The sequence below is a fragment of the Ambystoma mexicanum genome, chromosome 10 (genome assembly GCF_040938575.1).
Source record: "Ambystoma mexicanum isolate Mex_15411 chromosome 10, UKY_AmexF1_1, whole genome shotgun sequence".
Taxonomy (NCBI): Eukaryota; Metazoa; Chordata; class Amphibia; order Caudata; family Ambystomatidae; genus Ambystoma; species Ambystoma mexicanum.
Window position 1 is genome coordinate 1,548,166,893 of NC_090932.1, and position 17,524 is coordinate 1,548,184,416.

Consider the following 17,524-nt stretch of genomic DNA (forward strand, 5'->3'; position numbering starts at 1 on the left):
GCACCGGTGAACCATGGTACCCACTTTGAAGTTTATGCGTTCCTGTATGGGAAGCCAATGAACATCCCTCCTGTGATCTGAGATGTTAACCCTTCTTGTGATTTTCTGGATAACACGCACAGCGTCATTCTGAAGGATTTGGCATTTTTTCAGATTAGAAAGTGAGGCTCCGATTAGTAACGAGTTACAATAATCGAGCCTCAAAAGAATGGTTATTCGAGCAATAATTGCACAGTTTTATTCAGTGATATAGGGGCAGATGTGTTTAAGCAGGCGAAGATGGTAATTGCAGTTCTGGCTCACCTGATTAACATCGCCATCTGCATTCAGTGAGGCCACCATGCCTCAATTTGGTTGTAAACGTTGGCTCAGACATCCATGGATGGAGTCACCACTAACTTCAAGATCTAGCTTGGTATTGTCAGCGTAGTTTGTGAAAAATACACCCAGACCATCTAGAAGCGAGCAGAGCTGCCTTATGTATAGATTGAACAACAAAGGTGATAGGGACGCCCCCTGAGGTACCCCACACAGGATGGGTGCCGCTGGGGAAGAAACTGTGCCCCAATAAATTCTCGACTCCCGATTTGATAGAAAAGAGTGAAACCAACCAACAGCCTCTTCAGAACAATGTTCCAGATGATGTAGGGAGTGCAGGAGGCGGTCGTGATCTACTAAATCAAAAGCTAATGCGGAATAGAGTAAAATCAGAATCCCAGCTTTTCCCTCATCCCGAACATTGGTGCCTATATTGTACTATTAGGTAAGGGATATGCTAAGGGCCAGCCATCTCCATCACTGGCATTGCCAGTCAAGGGATGGGTAATTCCTCCTCTTTAAGGCCAAGCATCAACAAAAGCATAATCTCACTCTGAGAAGGAGTGAAACATAGTCATCAATCCCGGCCTTCACCAACAGCAGCCCTTCTTTACTACCTATCACCAACATCCCCAAAGATGGGTAAACCACATCCACAGGACTCTGCCTTCAGCACAACGCCTTCCCAGTCCCTTGAGCTGGGCAAGATATCCTCCTTGGGACTAGCCATCACCGTCACCACCACTTCCACTCTAGGGACAGGTAAGTCACCTTCTGTGAGGTCAGCTTCCACGGCCAGTGCCCCCTTCACCCGAGGGGTGCATAAATAATCCTCTCTAGGGACACACATCACCAATACTGTCACCCACAACCTAAGAAGGGGTGAGGTTTAATAATTAGACCCAACCGAGAAATGGTTAAGTCATGGTCATTGCGCCCCTCCCCCCACCCCCACCTTCGCCAACTATGGCGCCTGCATCTAAATGGGAGGTGCATCATTGACTGATGTGAGAGATATAGCTTATAAGGGGTTTGTGGATTTCCAGTAGAGCAATAGAGAGGTAGAGCATTAGAGAGCGGTGCAGAGGGATGGGTCAGAGTGACGGATCAGGGATGGGGAAGAGAGACGGAGAGAAGGACTGAGGGTGGGATCATAAAAGAGAGTGCACAGTGCATGGGGGAAAGGACAGGGAACTCCACTGGGGAACTGAAGGGAGGAAGCGTGCATTCTGCAGAGTCCCATAGCACTGGAATGAGCTCTCACTGCTGCAGGACCTCTCCAGCCACAATAGCACAGCAGGTAAGATCGCTCAGCGGTTATTGCAACTCCTGCTAGGATCCATGTGAAACTCCAAGGAGACCGGTTTGAATTTGGCTTGGTCGACTCTCTTATGGGGCAGTGGAGGGCGAGCTCAAAAAGTCAGCACTGGAAGGATTGATGTTCAGGCGCCCTATCAATGTTATTACTTCCTGCTAGAGCGGCCCCGTCCAGTAGCTAACACTTGTGCCAGTAAGCACACCTGTACATGTTATGAACTGATTTAAAACATGCGAATGCACAATATACTATATGGTACAAATGTTGGCAAGTATGAGATCAGTAGACAAAACATTTTTTGACATCTTACAAATTTACCTTTGAACTTAGCCTGGTCTAGAGGGGAAAGGAGAACCATTGCCCCCTGGTCTCCCCTTAAGCCACCCACCCCACATCTTTCATCATTCCAACAATGCCCCCTCGACCTCACCCCCACCCCCACCCCCACACCGCAGGCCGTTTTGAAACAGTGTGTTTGTAAACCACCATCAAACAAACAAATGTGCTTTTAAATACTAGTACAGTTATATGTGAAATTAAGCGAACCACTTGTAGTTCAAACATCGGGGGGAGGGGGTGTAGGACCACCTTCGTTATGTAAATACATGTATAATGATAATCATTTTTAGTTTTTATTTAGGCATATAGTCAATTACGAACTTTTGCCAATCACAATCCTAGAATTCTTGTTCACATTCATAGTATTAAAATCATTCTAAATATTCCGATTCCTTGTAGAAGGCATCTCTAAGAACTTGACCAGCACACAATGGAACCCCACATGTGTCCCACCATGAAGGGCCCCCCACCAGGCTTCAGCACCAACTCCAAATTTTTTAAACAGTCGATTGTAGAAGTACAAGGTCCTATAGGATCTTAATTCGGGGCAGAACAAAATGAGATGGTTCAAGGTTTCCTCTTGAGTGTTGCACAGTCTGCATTTGTCGGATCCCGCCACCAATCCATATCTACCCCTGCCACCAGTCCATATCTACCCCTGCCACCAGTCCATATCTACCTACGGTGGACTTTGTAGTAAATTTAATCGGAATCTAAGGTACAGGTCTCTGTGAATTGCACTCGGCAATCTTTTAAGGTATGAAGGTGTCCTGTTAGGTAACTCGAAAAGGTTTTTTGAAAGCGTGTGCACTTTAGTGTTATCCCTTTTTAGTTCTGTGACTCTCCAGTCGTCAGCCCACAATGTCAACAGATAGTCCCAGATTTAACAGCATCCTGTTACAGCTTTCTAGATCAGGGACCAATACGGATTGCAGCTTTGTTTGTTGATGGGATCTTAAATTGGAGTAGAGAGTCAGGAGTCTAAATCTTGCCAAAAAGGAGTAGGGGTTTCCACACTACCCTTGCATATAGCGATAGAAGGCCGATCTCATGTCTGATCACCGCCACTGGGACGGCATTAGGCAAGCGCAGAATTTTCATCCAAAATCTACCCTCAAAACGATCCCATATTTCCCCTGACAAGCCGAGACAGGCTTCAGCATCTAAGATGAGGGTCGGTGTCACCTTTTGATTATGGAAATTGAATACCGGAAGGAGTGTGAACTTTCCATACTTTCCGATGCCCCGGGCTGTTAGTTGTTGAACATTACTCTCCAAGTGTTCTCTACACTGGGTTTCACATGCACTTGCACTGATCATTGCGCCCAGATATCTTATAGACGGCAGCGGCCGAATTCTGTGCCGATTTAGGATAATGATAATAATGTGTTATTTTTCTAGCGTTTTCACCAAAGCACTTTACAGAGAACCTATTTACATAGCACCCAAACCGGAGTTGGTACTCATTTATCGATCTTGGAAGGAGGAAAGCCTGAGGTGGCCTTGCCAGGATTCAACACCTCCAACCTGCATATCACATACGGATCGACACAGCGAGTGCTAAACCCACTCAGCTATTTTACCAGCTATAAGAGGGTATATCCTGATCGTCATTGGGTTTGCCTTATTCCAGCAATCCATTGTATTTTTAGACTTGTTATTAGACGTTCCTGCCAACATGAAACCTTTCCTTAAGGGATTGAGGATACATACCTAGTTATCACAGTGCAGTCCTTTGTACGCTATTCCTTAAATTGTCTGAAAACAGTCGAAAGCAATGCTCAATCTGCAACTCCACCCGGAAATAAAGAAGTCGTTCAGAACACTTCTCGCGAGACTACCCACATTAATTCAGAGCTCTTATTCTGATGTTACTGGGGCCTCCTCAGAGCGCGCCACTTGATGATACACAGACTGGCACCGAGCTCTGCCCACACTCGCACAGAGTTCTGCTCTTGAAACTAGCCAAGCTCACTGACAGCTCTCCTCACAATACAGAGTAATCCTCAACAATGCATCGGATAGTAATCTCAATGAGATGTTTTCCTGCCATAGTAATTAGATTAGAGCTCTGCTCTTGATACTGCTCTGACTAATGCAGGGCTCAGATTAACCCACTCACTAAGAGCTCTACGCGGATTGCCCACTGTTTTGAAGATGCGGCAGAGGCTGATAAGTTTGGAATTAGGATTTATTTAGGTTAATTATGGGAAAAGAAGAACCCCACATCTCATGGGCTCCCTTCCCTTCAGCTCTCTCCACCGACTGACAATCCTAGAACAAAAACAAGAAACATGCACCAACATTCCATGACATCACAAAGGATGGCCTCTTCACATATGAGGCTTCTTGCAATACCTTTCAGATGGGAAGGTTTCCTCCCCTAAGGAGAAGCAACACAACACATCTTCCCCTTTTTTTTTTAACTCACTTTTTCATTTCATGTAACATTTCATTAGATCACTTTACTCCTTTTATATGTGTTACACAACTAAGCTGCATTTCATAAAACTGATTTAAAACGGGCCGCCATGAATGGGTCGGTTATCTGTTCCTAAAGTTCATTTCCCGGACATCGTCTCACACATGGCCCTCACATATGGCCTCTCCTCACAGTGGCAACTCTATCTTTATTCCACACTTGCCCTCCGGCAACTCGCACTGCCCCTTTCATGACTGCCACAACTCTGACAGGATCCGAATAAAGGGAGTCCCCTTTCCTCTTTATCACTCCTCTGTTTATCCTGACCCAGTCACCACACTCCACGCGTAACTCCTTTTTCCCTCTCCTCAAGTTTTCACGCGTGACCCATTCTGACTTCTTCTTCACCAATGATCTTCTCATTTCGTCCACAACGAGATCGGTCTCCCTACACCTACCAAGACATGGTGGACAAGTCATAGAATACGGCTTTCTCCCCCTCATGAGCTCAAACGGGCATAAACCGGTTGTAGAATGTGGCGCCATCCCCAAAGTCCACATTCTATTCTGAATCAAGACTAACTTGTCCAAACCACACTCCTCTCCCATACGTACACTCTCCATCACACACCTATTCATTCTTTCAACCACACCATTTGACTCGGGATGGTATAATGAAGTCCTTTTGTGACCAACCCCACACTTCCTCAAATAGTTAGTGAAGTTTTCTCCAATAAACTGGGGACCATTGCCGGTCAATACAGTTTCAGGTAAACCTTCATTTGCAAAAATCTCCTGTAGAACCTTTATAATATTCTCACCCGTGATGTCCCTCACGATCTTAAAATCCACCCATCTAGAAAACAGATCTACAACCAGAGCAATATATTTACCACGAGCATAACCTAGTTCCACAGGACCAAGTATGTCCATGGCAATATCACTCCATATCCTGGACGGAAGGCCGACGTCCACCAATGGTTGCTTTCTGGCTACCACTCCTTTTCCACTCTTAACACAAAACTGGCAATTTGCCAAACAATTTTCTATCTCCTTGTCAAAACCCGGCCACCAATAATCTTCTCTTAATACTCCTTTGGTTTTGGTAACCCCAATATGACCGCTATGTGCTAGATCGACCACTTTCTTTCTGAAACCAATCGGGACCACCGCCCTACCCCATCTGAACAAAATATTATCATTTACAGATAATTCATCCTTCACCTCCCAATATGGCTTCACACCCTCCGCCAATTCCACTTTATTTGGTCATGCTGTAGAGTCAACATTTGTAATTACTCTCCTTATGATATCATCTCTTTCCACCTCGTCTAACCACTCCTGCTTGGACACAATACCATCAGTGTTAACAAACACTAATTCCATTTCTTCACTCTCCACACTTTCGGGTCCTGCCACCCTTATCCTTGATAAACTGTCAGCCAAAACATTTTCCCTCCCGGGTATGATTTCCATCCTAAAACAATGTGTCTGCATCCTGGTAACCCAGCCTGCCACTCTCCGAGAGACTTTATCAAGGCCCTTATTTTCAAAAATGGCTTTTAGGGGTTTGTGATCCATGCGTATCACAAACTCTACACCCCACACAACATTTCTGAAACGTTCCACAGCCCAAAAACACGCCAGAGCCTCCTTTTCTAGCACTGAATATCTTAACTCCGCTCCCTTGAGACCCCTCGAGGCATGGGCTATCACCTCTTCAGAACCATCTTCTTGCTTCTGGGATAGCACCGCTCCCAGTCCACTCTCACTAGCATCTACTGTGATAATGGTTAGCTTCCTTGTGTCAAAACATCCTAATGGACGAGCCATATTTATTTCTTCCTTTATTCTGTTAAACTCCATGTCACACTGACTATTCCATACAAAATCGGCACCTTTTCTGAGGATCTTTCTCATTTCCTGTACTTTGTCAGCATAGTTTATCACAAATTTATGATAAAATTCCGTCATTCCTAGAAAAGAGCGCAGCTCATTCTTGCTTTTCGGTTTCTCAATACACTTTATGGTATTTACCATGTCTTCCTTGGACTTAACTCCATCCCCCGACACTTAATGGCCTAGATAGTCCACTTTCGTCACCGCAAACTTACACTTCTCGCCTCTCAAAGTGATACCTCTCTCCTCAAATATCCTCAAAACCTTGCATAGATTCCTGTCATGCTCTTCCATTGTTACACCACTCACCAACACATCATCTTGAAAACAGAACACTCCCTTCACTCCCCTCAACAAACGATCCATGATTTTCTGAAATACTGACGAGGCGGACGCCAGCCCAAATGGCATTCTCCTAAATTGAAAAACGCTTTCATGTGTTACAAAAGCCGTAACCTTCCTACATGCCTCCTCCAATTCGACCTGATGATAGGCTGACCTCATGTCCAGTTTAGAGAAGTACCTTCCTCCACCCACCATGGTCAATAGCTCACCCATGTTGGGCAGGGGGTGTCTGTCCACCAACACACACTTATTCAACTCACGCATATCAACGCATAATCTTATGTCTCCTGAATTTGTCTTCACAATCACCACTGGGGAGACCCATTCAACCCCCCCAGCTCTCTCAATCACTCCTGACTTCAATAGCTTCTGTAACTCCTTCTTCACACTCTCCCTCAAAGCAAAAGGCACCAGCCTGAGTTTCGCCACGATAGGTATACTGCCCCTTTTTAATGTTATCTGGTGCTGAAACCCTCTCACCTTTTCCAACTTTTCATCGAATACTTTCCCATACTCCGACATGTACCTGCCATGAATCGAGGATACTTCGGAGACTTGCAGTACCTGCTCTGGGTGATTGGGATCGAGTTTGATCCCTAAATTCATTTGTTCTCTCCACCCTAACAAGGATTGCCCCTTCTTAGTAACATACACTTTGCCATCACAACTGCGTCCCTTGAATCCGAACCTACTCCATACATAGCCCAATAAATCAATACGATCTTGGTTTTACCCTCCAGGACTTATGTCGGGCTCTGATAACTCAGACACTACCCCTTTCATTTCGCACTCAAACGCAACCCTGGATATTAGGCTTATTTTCGACCCTAAGTCAGCCATCATGGATACCTTACACCCATTCACCATTACCACAGCATAGGGCCGTTCACAATCATCAGGGTCCCCACCATTGGTAACAACATTAACAGTATTAACGATAACATTTTGCAATGGCACCACAACTTCGTCTTCTGATGACCTCCCATCTTCTTCCTCATTTACGTAGAGGACCCTTCGTTGGCCTGACTGTCCAAATTGGTAGTTCTTGCAGCACGATGCAAAATGTCCTCTCCTTTTGCATTTAGAGCATGTGCTCTTTCGCCCTGGGCACACGACAGAGGATGCAAAGTGTGTTGCACTAGCGCACCGATAACATAGCCTTTCGTCCTTCTTATCCTCTTTCTTCTCACATCTCTGCATCGAATCTTGATTCTTCCTTTCTTCCAGATTGCTCCTTTTTGGGTTGAAATGCTTATCAAGTTTCACCAATGCTGACTCGAACTCATTTAATTCATCGCCGCTTCCGTCACTCGCTAGCTGAGGGAGAGTTTCAAAAATCCTCTGGCCCTTGAAACCCAAAAAATGTAGCAATAATGCCAACTTCCTCTTGCTGGAATAGGCCATTCCCCCGGCTGCTTTCATGTAGTGCATAAAGCCCTTGCGCCATTGGGGCCAAGTGATCCTCGCCGCGCCCAGGGCAGGCATAAAAATGGGGGGACCAGATATCCCAGGTAAAGCTGCCATGTCCTCTGTTTGCAACGGTGTGTCTTGATGTGTATTTATTTTATTCTCACAGCAAAGGGTTCCTTTAGTGCTCTGTTGAGACTCAGCGCTTTAGATGTCTTTCACGATACTTCCTTGTGTCAGCCCGCTTAGCTACACAGCCTGGACCAGCACTGCGATATACTAATGTCCTGCGCAAGGTTGAAATCTACCTGCGTGGGTACTATAAACAGACTGTTGTGCCCCACTCTTTCTGCCTTGCGGAGATGCTTGCCAGCCGGCGGCATTACTCCTTAACTCCTTTAATTCTCCCCTCACTGCATTAGGGCACCAAGCGGCGTTAGAAGAAGTTCTGATGCCTTAACAGAAATTCAGCTTGCCCCCCTATTAAGTAGTCCACGGTAGTTCGCAGCTCAGACCACCACTCCCACCGTTAGGAGCAATACGGTACTCAGCGTCAGAGTTGGCTCCCCACTACATTCATACGGATGTCCGGGCCCGGCAACGCGGTGGACGACAAGCGCGGGGAAAGCAAAAAGTTCGTGAAAGCCCCCGGAGGAGCGATGAAAACACCAAGGTGCACTTACCTCTGCCACGTTGGGGAGATGCAGAGACACGCTAGACACCGCACGGTGGCCGCTCGATGCTACGGAAGAGCGGAGCGGCCCTCCCAGGACTGCTCTTCTGACGCCGGGATCAACTTCTTCTTCAAGACGGCCCCTTCAAGGGCAGCGGCGCTCGCAGCGCCGGCTGGTGTCCATAACTCCCCGCATCGGGCCGCTTACCGCAGGAATGGGCGGAGCAGCCAACAGACGGCGCAGGCCAGTCCTCTTCGCTATGGCAGTACGGACGGCCGTTCCACTCCGGAGGCCGCACACAGGGAGCCAGCAATGGGTCAGTCACAGGCCACTCAGCGCCGGCACACGCAGGGTGTGCCTAGAGAGCGGGGCAGGCGGCGGGACACAGGGGACAAGTTCACAGGGCCTCGTTCAACGCGGGGCTCGGCGGAGCGGGCGGAGCTCTCAGCTGGGGGTCTTCCCTTCACCTGCCTCCATGGCCTCGCATCCCATCCTCGTCGCCATTGTTATGACGATGCGGCAGAGGCAGATAAGTTTGGAATTAGGATTTATTTAGGTTAATAATGGGAAAAGAAGACCCCCATATCTCATGATCTCCCTTCCCTTCAGCTCTCTCCACCAACTGACAATCCCAGAATAAAAACAAGAAACATGCACCAACATTCCATGACATCACAAAGGATGGCCTCTTCTCATATGAGGCCTCTTGCAATCCCTTTCAGATGGGAAGGTTTCCTCCCCTAAGGAGAAGCAACACAACACCCACCAACTCATTTGCGACTCTTACATTATTACCCAGACTCCCTCAGAGCCCTTCTGGTAATGCAGAGCCCCATTCATTGCCCTGTCCTGTAATACCCGGACTCAGATATCAGCTCCAGTAAGCAGCAAAAGCTCTCTCAGATTATTGCCTATGATAATACCCACACCAACCCAAAAGTAAGTGGTACTCAGTCTCCCTAGGACCTCTGCTTCAGATACCACCCAGACACCCCCTTGGCTCAGTCAGTGCTGATAAAACCCTCCAACTGAACTCTTCCCATGAAAATACCCAATGCTCACTCAGAACTCTGCTCCCTATTAAAAATGTCCATAATAATATCAGACTTAGTCAGACCTCAGCTCCTGACAAAACACAGGTTCACTTGGGATTCTCTTTCTGGCAATACCCAAATTCATGTAGGGCTTCCCTCCCGAAAATAGCCCGGCTCACTCAAAGCTCGTCTCACAATACTGCAAATAATAGCCAACTTCACAAAGATGTATACTTCTGAAAATATGCAGTCTCCATCACAGCTCTTCTCCTGATAATGGATAGATCTCTAATTCTGATAATACAAAAACCAGCCCGGATCTCTACTGCTCTTTATGAGTATTCAGTGATAATATTGCAGGGAATAATAAAGAATGATTTTTACAAAGGTGAACAAATATTGCAAGAAATAACAGAGTGGGTAAAAAATACCTAAAAAGCAGAAAAATATCAAAATAAAGAAAACAAAATGTAATGATAGGGGTGGTTTTTAGATGTAAAAATTGGGATAAAGGGGATGGAGACAATGAAAGTTTAGGAGTAGGAGAGGTAAGGGAGGTACTGGGTCCCACCTCCTCGAGAATAGGTATTTTTACAATGTGCACTGTAAAAGGCATTTCAATATTTGTCATGCAATATTATTGCACTTTGTAATTGTACGTCACTGTTATTTCTGCAATAAAATCACTGTGAGCCCTCTTTATGGCCAAACCCACTCCAGGCTCTATTCCTGAAAAACAAAATGTTTCCATTCCGAACTCTGCTCTGTACAGGTGGATTATTCCAAGGTTGGCTCTGGATAATACCAAACCCCCTATAGAGTGTTGCCCTTATTTACACAGAAATAGTAGGAGCTTTATCCTTCCAAGACATTCAGCCTCATTATAAGTGTGCCTGTGTGGAAACAACAGTGCTGGTAAGCTGACCGGCACTGTTGTTTCCGGACCGGCACACTACAACTCTGCCGAGCGGGTGCCTGACCTGCCGGGCGGGACGGCACCCGCCCGCAGAGTTTTCACGGAAGCTCCGGCACCATTACCAATGGTGCCTGTGCTTACATGGTCCCCATTCCCATACAGTCCAGTAGGACTGAATGGGAATGGGGGCTTACAATTTGCCGGCGCCTGACTTTCCGGTTGTAATCCCCTGGTGTTACCAGGAAGTCAGGCACCAGTAAATATTTACGGGTCTGGCGGCAAGCCACCGGTATCATGGGCACGGTTAGCGCCAGACCTGTAATGATGCTCATAAGCTCACTCTGAGCTCTGCTATGGGGATAAAATAACAGCCATGTCATATCATGATGGGTGCCGGCATTCCTCAGTGCTAATCTTTTATGACATGTATCTAAGGCCGGTTTCAAATGAGGAAGGGATTGTCGTCGAAGTTCCAGCAACCCCCTATAACATAGTAATCGTTTTAATACGGATGTAAAAGCAAAATTAAAAAGAAAACATCAGATGCAAACAATGGTCCATATTGAGAGACACTGACCATTTGGGTCAAGTGAATGAGGTCTGGAAAGGGCGGTCAGCTGGGTTAAGTTATTGGCAGCACTCGCCTCTAACGAGGCTTGCCCAACGTCAAGGCAATCATGTGTGCAGGGCTGAGCTCCAGGCTGGGGTAAGGTCTGGCCTGAGGTCAGGGCAAATATGGTACCAGGGCTGGAGTGTGGGCAAGTTTGGGCTCGGATTGGCTGGACGTGGCACTAGCTGGGCTACGGTCAGGGTTCCAGGCTGACCAGGTGTGGACTAGAAGCAGCGATAGTATCAGGGCTCTATGCTGCATAAGGGCCTCGCTAGAGATGGTGGTAGGCATAGGTTCAATGGCTTAGCTCTTAACAGGGCTCTAGGGTGACCTACGTTCTTGACAAGGCTGACGTTGCAAGGCAAGCTCTGTTCTGGACAGGGCTGGACTCTGAAATGAATTTGGCTTGGACACGGCTTAGCTGTGAATTGTGTTTGACTGCAGCAAAGATTTGATCAAGACTGGTCTCTGGGCATGATTAGGCTTTGGGCTTGACCTCAGGTGAGGCTGGGCTCGGCGCACTTCAATGGATTGTTCTCATGAGGTTTGTTAATTGTAAAGATGATTTTCATCTAGGCTGTGCTATAGAGTGGGATGGTCTGGGGCGCGGCCAGGACTCTAGGCAAACTTGGGCGGCAAGCATATCTGGCCTCTCGCATGGGCATCAGGCTGAGCGGGTCTCTGTGTTGGGCTGTGGTTCAGAATTAGCTCCTGGGTAACACCTGTGCTTAACTCAGTGGACTAGAATGTGGGCCAGGCTCTTCCTTGTCTGGACTAAGCTTTGGGCCAGGATAGAACTGGGCTTTAGACACTATTGGTGTATATAAAATGGACTGAGCTGCAGGAATGGCTAAACTGTGGGCTCTGGGCAGGACTATATAGCAAAATGATTCACAGTGTCTCAGGCAACTGTGCTTAGGGATGTCGCTGGCTTTCTTTTTTTTAAGTCACATCCAAAACTGAAAGTCAAACTTTACAGCCATTATACTCCTCGAACAGTAGGCATATACTAGCATTGGCAATATCCCCCAACAAAAGGCCTGAGTTCATTTATTTTAGGTTGCACAATTCTGCTAGGTCTCACTCGGCTTCCAGCATATCTTTGAAGGTGCCATGAGTATAAGCTGATGGATACAGAGAACTGGGTTGTAATTTCACAGCTGTGTGATCCACAGCTTCTGCCATGTTGTAACACAAAACACCTGTGATCAGACCACCGCCTGGAAGTCTCTTACCTTCTCCGCACCACCGCGGCCCGCATTGGCCATTCAGGAAATCCCCTGATTGGCAACAGGTCTGTCCACCTCTGCCTCGGAGCAGTGTACCCCATGCCCCTGATATCACAACATTTAGAAGCAGCAGGGAAATGTAGAGACAAACAAGCACAAACTCGGTTGATTATTAACATTTGTTTTGGTTCTGTGCCATCGGCATATGTATATCACCCTCCTTTTATGTCACTTTCATTTGCTTTACAGGGCTGACATCATCCCAAGCGCAGAGTGTGCCGGTGATCAATAGCATGGGGAGCAGCCTGACCACTCTCCAGCCTGTCCAGTTCTCCCAGCACCTGCACCCTTCCCACCAGCAACCACTCATGCAGCAGATGCAAAGTCACATGACCTCCAATCCCTTCATGGCAACTATGGCACAACTACAGAATCCTCATGGTAAGTGTGCAACATCCACTCAATTCCAAACAACCGCAGGGCCGTTCAAAGCACTCTACTTTAAGCATAGGGAGGCCTTCTGAACACACACCCTATTCCAAGAGCAATAGGAGCCTCTAAAATTACACTCCTCCTAGCAACAGGAGGCCCTTCAAATCGCACTCTTCCAAGCAAGCGGAGAGCCTCCAAATCACACATTTATAAGCATCAGGAGAGCCTCCAAATCACGCTCTTCTAAGCAAGAGTAGAGCCTCCAAATCACAATCATTAAAGCAACAGCAGAGCCTCCCAATCACACTCTTCCAAGCATCATAAAATCCTCCAAATCACACTCGTCCAAGCAGCAGGAGAACCCCGGAATCACACTCTTCCAAACAGCAGATCCTCAAAAGTGCCAAATTCTAAGAAAGAGGAGGGCTTTAAAGGCCTATTCCAAGCACTGAGTGGGTCTTCTTGAACACCCTATTTCCTTACTAATAATTAAATACAAATACAAAATGCCCTATTCCACAGGAGCACAGGGAGACATCCTGTAGTACCAGATTTCAAGGAATAAGAGGACCTTGCATAGCAACCAGTTCAAGCAACAGGGAGGCCTTCTACACAACCCCATTCCAAACACTGCCAGGCTGTCTAAAAGACCCCAGTTAAAGCATGGGGTGCATTTAAACCACCACGACCAAGTGCCAAGGCGGGGAAAGGGTTTTCCTTATTATTCTATACCAAGATGTCTAAAGCTCCTTGTTTCTGGTCATTAGACCTTCTAGCACACCCAATTCCAAAAAGACCTTCCTCAAAACCCATTTCCAAGCACTGGCAGGATATCTTAAAGCCCCATTAAAGCACAGGGTAGATTTAAACCACCATAGTCCAGGCTTCGGGTGGGGAAAGAGTTTTCTTGTACATTCTGTACCAGGGTTTCTTAAGCTCCTTATTCCTCGCAGTGTGACCTGCTATATCACCCTATTCCAAGCAACAAGAGACCTACTTACCCACCTCCTGCCAAGCACCCGTAGGACTTTTTAATCACCCTTACCAACCATTTGAAATGTATTAACCACCCTATGACAAGCATTGGTGTTTTGAAAAAGCGCCCTGTTCTAGACGGCAAAGACCCTGGAAGGCCCCCCTTCAAATCAGCCTATAAGGAGCACAGGGAAGGGCTGTAGAGGCCTAATCCTCCCTATTCGAAACATTGTCACAACTTTCTAAGTTTTTCATGGCAAAGATGGCAGCAAAAGATATGAGTGATGGAAAAGGAATATAGAATGATGGTGCTGGGATAAGGTCATGATAGAGCAAGATGCCGAGCATGTGCAGAGCAGGTTTATAGCCGGCTGTTGCAAGAGTATAATATGTAGGGGGAGAAATCAACAGACATAGTTAAGGCACAAATGGGCCAGTAAGACCAGGGGGCAAGTTGGAGGCAAAGGCAGCATAGGCTAGGGCAAATGGAGGCATTGTTGAGCAGGTAGAAGCAGGTAGGAACAGACTTGGCTAGAGATGAAGGCTAACATTCCCTCTTCTTCGCAGCTCTGTATGGACACAAGTCAGAGGTGACGCAGTATGCACCACCCGGTTTCTTCCCGCAGACCATGGTAATCACAGACACGGCTAACCTCAGCACCATTGCCAGCCTGGCACCAACCAGACAGGTAAGAAACTTTGTATAGAGTGCGCACAACATGTGTCTTCACTCCAGTGTGATGACTGTGCAGAAAATAACTGTGCTGCACATTGCTGCGCAGCTCAAATGTTATCCACCAGCGCGCACGCAGCAGAGTCGCGTGACTTTGAAGTGAATTGATGCAGGTTTCTATCATGATCAGGTTCACATCACAGACCAGGGACCCCACAGTGATCCCGGGATGCACACCCCTGTTTCTCAGGCCCAAGCTGTTCACCTCCAGAACCACAATGGAGCAATCCACCACCACTCAACGGGTCATCGGATCTCCAGCCCCTCAGGTAAAGGGCCAACAGGCCTGCCCACTTTCTTACCTCTGTGTTAAGGTAGTATTTGCAGTAGGAAAGAGTACATATCACCACCAGTCAAAACACTGATTGCCAACGGGTTCATGCAGAAGTGATTGGTGTGTCTTATTTTAAGGACTATTCTTATGCACTTCACAGCATAGACAAGAAGTGGAGATGAAGGAAGAGACAGATGGGCAATATAGGGGACTTGTGTTTTATAGGTTGCTTAGCTTAGAGACATTCAAGAGTAATGGTCATCATGCCATAGGGGAAATGAAGACAAGGGATAGTGTGCTGGTCTAGTTCTTACACTGGGCAAGAACTTGATGGTAATGCTAGATCTGTCCACAAGGAATAACCTTAGTGGGGTGGGGATGAGCGCCAGGAATTCCCAGCCCCACATAGACACCCCTTCATACCTCTTCTAAGATCAACGAAACACAGAAGTAATTCCGAAGGGGCTCCTGATAAAAGGTGGAGGGGGATAACTGGCCAAATGGCTGAAGACTGCACCAAGCTGTAAAAACAGAAACAAAATAGCAGAAACACTTTGATCAAAAGGTTGTATAGTGTAGTAGCAAGAAAGAATACACATATTACCTGCAGGAAGGAGACTAACAAAAGGTACTCAAGTAGGGGAAGAAATCTAACATTCTGGGCAAAGAGGTTGGATGATTGTGATAAAGTTTTACAATAACTTAATTTTCCTTTTATTGGGTTGGTGGTAGGGTAGGCCTTTTGAGTTCTCTTTGGGACATGGGATTCAGTCTGACAATGGGCAGTGTCCACTCCAATAATTGTTTTTATTTCATGCTGGAAAAGAAAGACCAATCTCCCAACCTGCTACAGGTTTCTTATTTTGGGTTTGGTCAGGCCAGGGGGTGGCATGGACTGGTGTGTCAGAATGTACCAGTGTTTCACTAGTCTTGGCTCAGTGTGTACTAGCTGAGATCCACATCACAGTCTGTAGCGGATTTTACAGCTTGATCTTGGAACTTGGACTCTGTGTTCATGTGTGGAACAGATTATCTGTGGGCACAGTATTCAAGCATGCAGTGGGTTCTCAACAAGTTTTTTCATTTTGTTCTGTGAACTGTGACACCGTATCCCAGTATGCAGCAAGTGCCCAGTAAGTAGTCTCTTTCGCAAACTGATGGTCTCAACTCTCTGCACATTTGCCAAGGCGCGTCAGGCTTTTCTCATCCACACAACTGACAGTTTAACTATGTTGACTCCTTCGGCTGTATAGTCTGCCTTCGCAACTCCACTTTTCACTGCCGGCATCTGAGTGTGTGAGATTTTCAGTTCCTCGCCCATTAGTGGACTGTGGTCTTGTTTCTTATGCTTGTCCTTCACTCCCTTCAGGTCAGACCGTGTCAACTCTCCACACTGGCTCTGGCAGTAGCAGTTCTCATCCTCCCTACCCCGCTTCACTCTCGATGGCTGATAATGCATCTCTCTCGTTTGAGGGCCCTACCTTCTGCCTCTTTGTCGAGCTCTACGGGATCAGTATCAAACATGGGCTGCAGATGCTGGTTTCGGCTATGCCCATCTGGTCCGTACCAGCATAGATGGCAATCAGATAGTTGGTCTTGGTTTTACCTTCATCTTGCCTTCACTCCTCAAAGTAAATCTCCAGCCATTCACACAGGTAGACTCTAGCTTGGTAAGAATGTCAAGAAGACTGATAGTAACCCCACCTTTTCATTCATTTGGAGTTTTACAAGCTGCCACTGTACCATGGTGGACTCCACGCCACAACCAATTAAGTAGACAGACTCTTGATAGCCATAGCGCTTTTTGTGATGAACTGAGTGACTCCTCGCATAATGCAGTCCAAATGAGGACAGACGAAAAAAGTCCCAACCCTGCAGCACATGGACGACAAACACTAAATTATAGTTCCAAAGGTATCCCCCATTTACTTTCCCTAGCAAACTTCCCCCACACTTCCTGCGTCTACTGTCACTTCGCCAGACATTTACCTGGTCATACATTTACTTCTAAGGGTAACACTTACATATCGGTTAAGGAGATGTCCCGCTAATTGGGTCAGGAAAAGTCAGGCACTTGACTTTAAGTGCATACGTCTGATAGCAATCAGTTCTCCTCGGATAAAAGGTGAAACAGAGACAATGGGGCGCACTCTGAGCAAGGTGGAACACGAGCAAGTGCAGAACTGCTGGGGCGAAGGCGAACCTACTAGAGCAGAGTAACAGACTGAGGGATGAGAGCAGAGGGTGGAGAACCCCAGGAATTCCCTGCAGGAGGTGTTGCCTCAAAAGGGTCGCAAAAGACACGTGGAGAAGGCAAAATCCCAAACACAAAGGCTTTATTGTGTATCAAGGACACCAGCAACCCTCCCGGGTGAACAACAGATTTGGGGAGGCAAGGCCAAGCCTGTGGTACTAACCTTGACTCGTGAATTGAAAAGCTGCAAAGACAAGAAAGAAACGTACACAGCCAGTGATTTGGCAAGCGACATGAAAGACAGGTGTGTGTTAAGGAAAGACTGAAGTTGCAACATTAGATCGCACAATTGGAGGCTGCGTTTGTGTGGATGAGATGCAAAGAAAGGCAGACCTGTGACTGAAT

General features: G+C 46.8%; 1 protein-coding gene across 2 annotated transcripts in view; it reads left to right on the top strand.

The window, feature by feature from the left end:
* LOC138492554 (hepatocyte nuclear factor 1-alpha-like) overlaps positions 1-17,524 on the top strand; it is a 195,723-nt gene that overhangs the window by 158,665 nt on the left and 19,534 nt on the right. For both annotated transcript variants that reach the window (XM_069619782.1, XM_069619783.1), the window contains exons 7-9: positions 12,761-12,952; positions 14,486-14,607; positions 14,782-14,920. In XM_069619782.1, the coding sequence (XP_069475883.1) occupies positions 12,761-12,952; positions 14,486-14,607; positions 14,782-14,920 (453 nt within the window). The remainder of the gene's footprint in view (positions 1-12,760; positions 12,953-14,485; positions 14,608-14,781; positions 14,921-17,524) is intronic.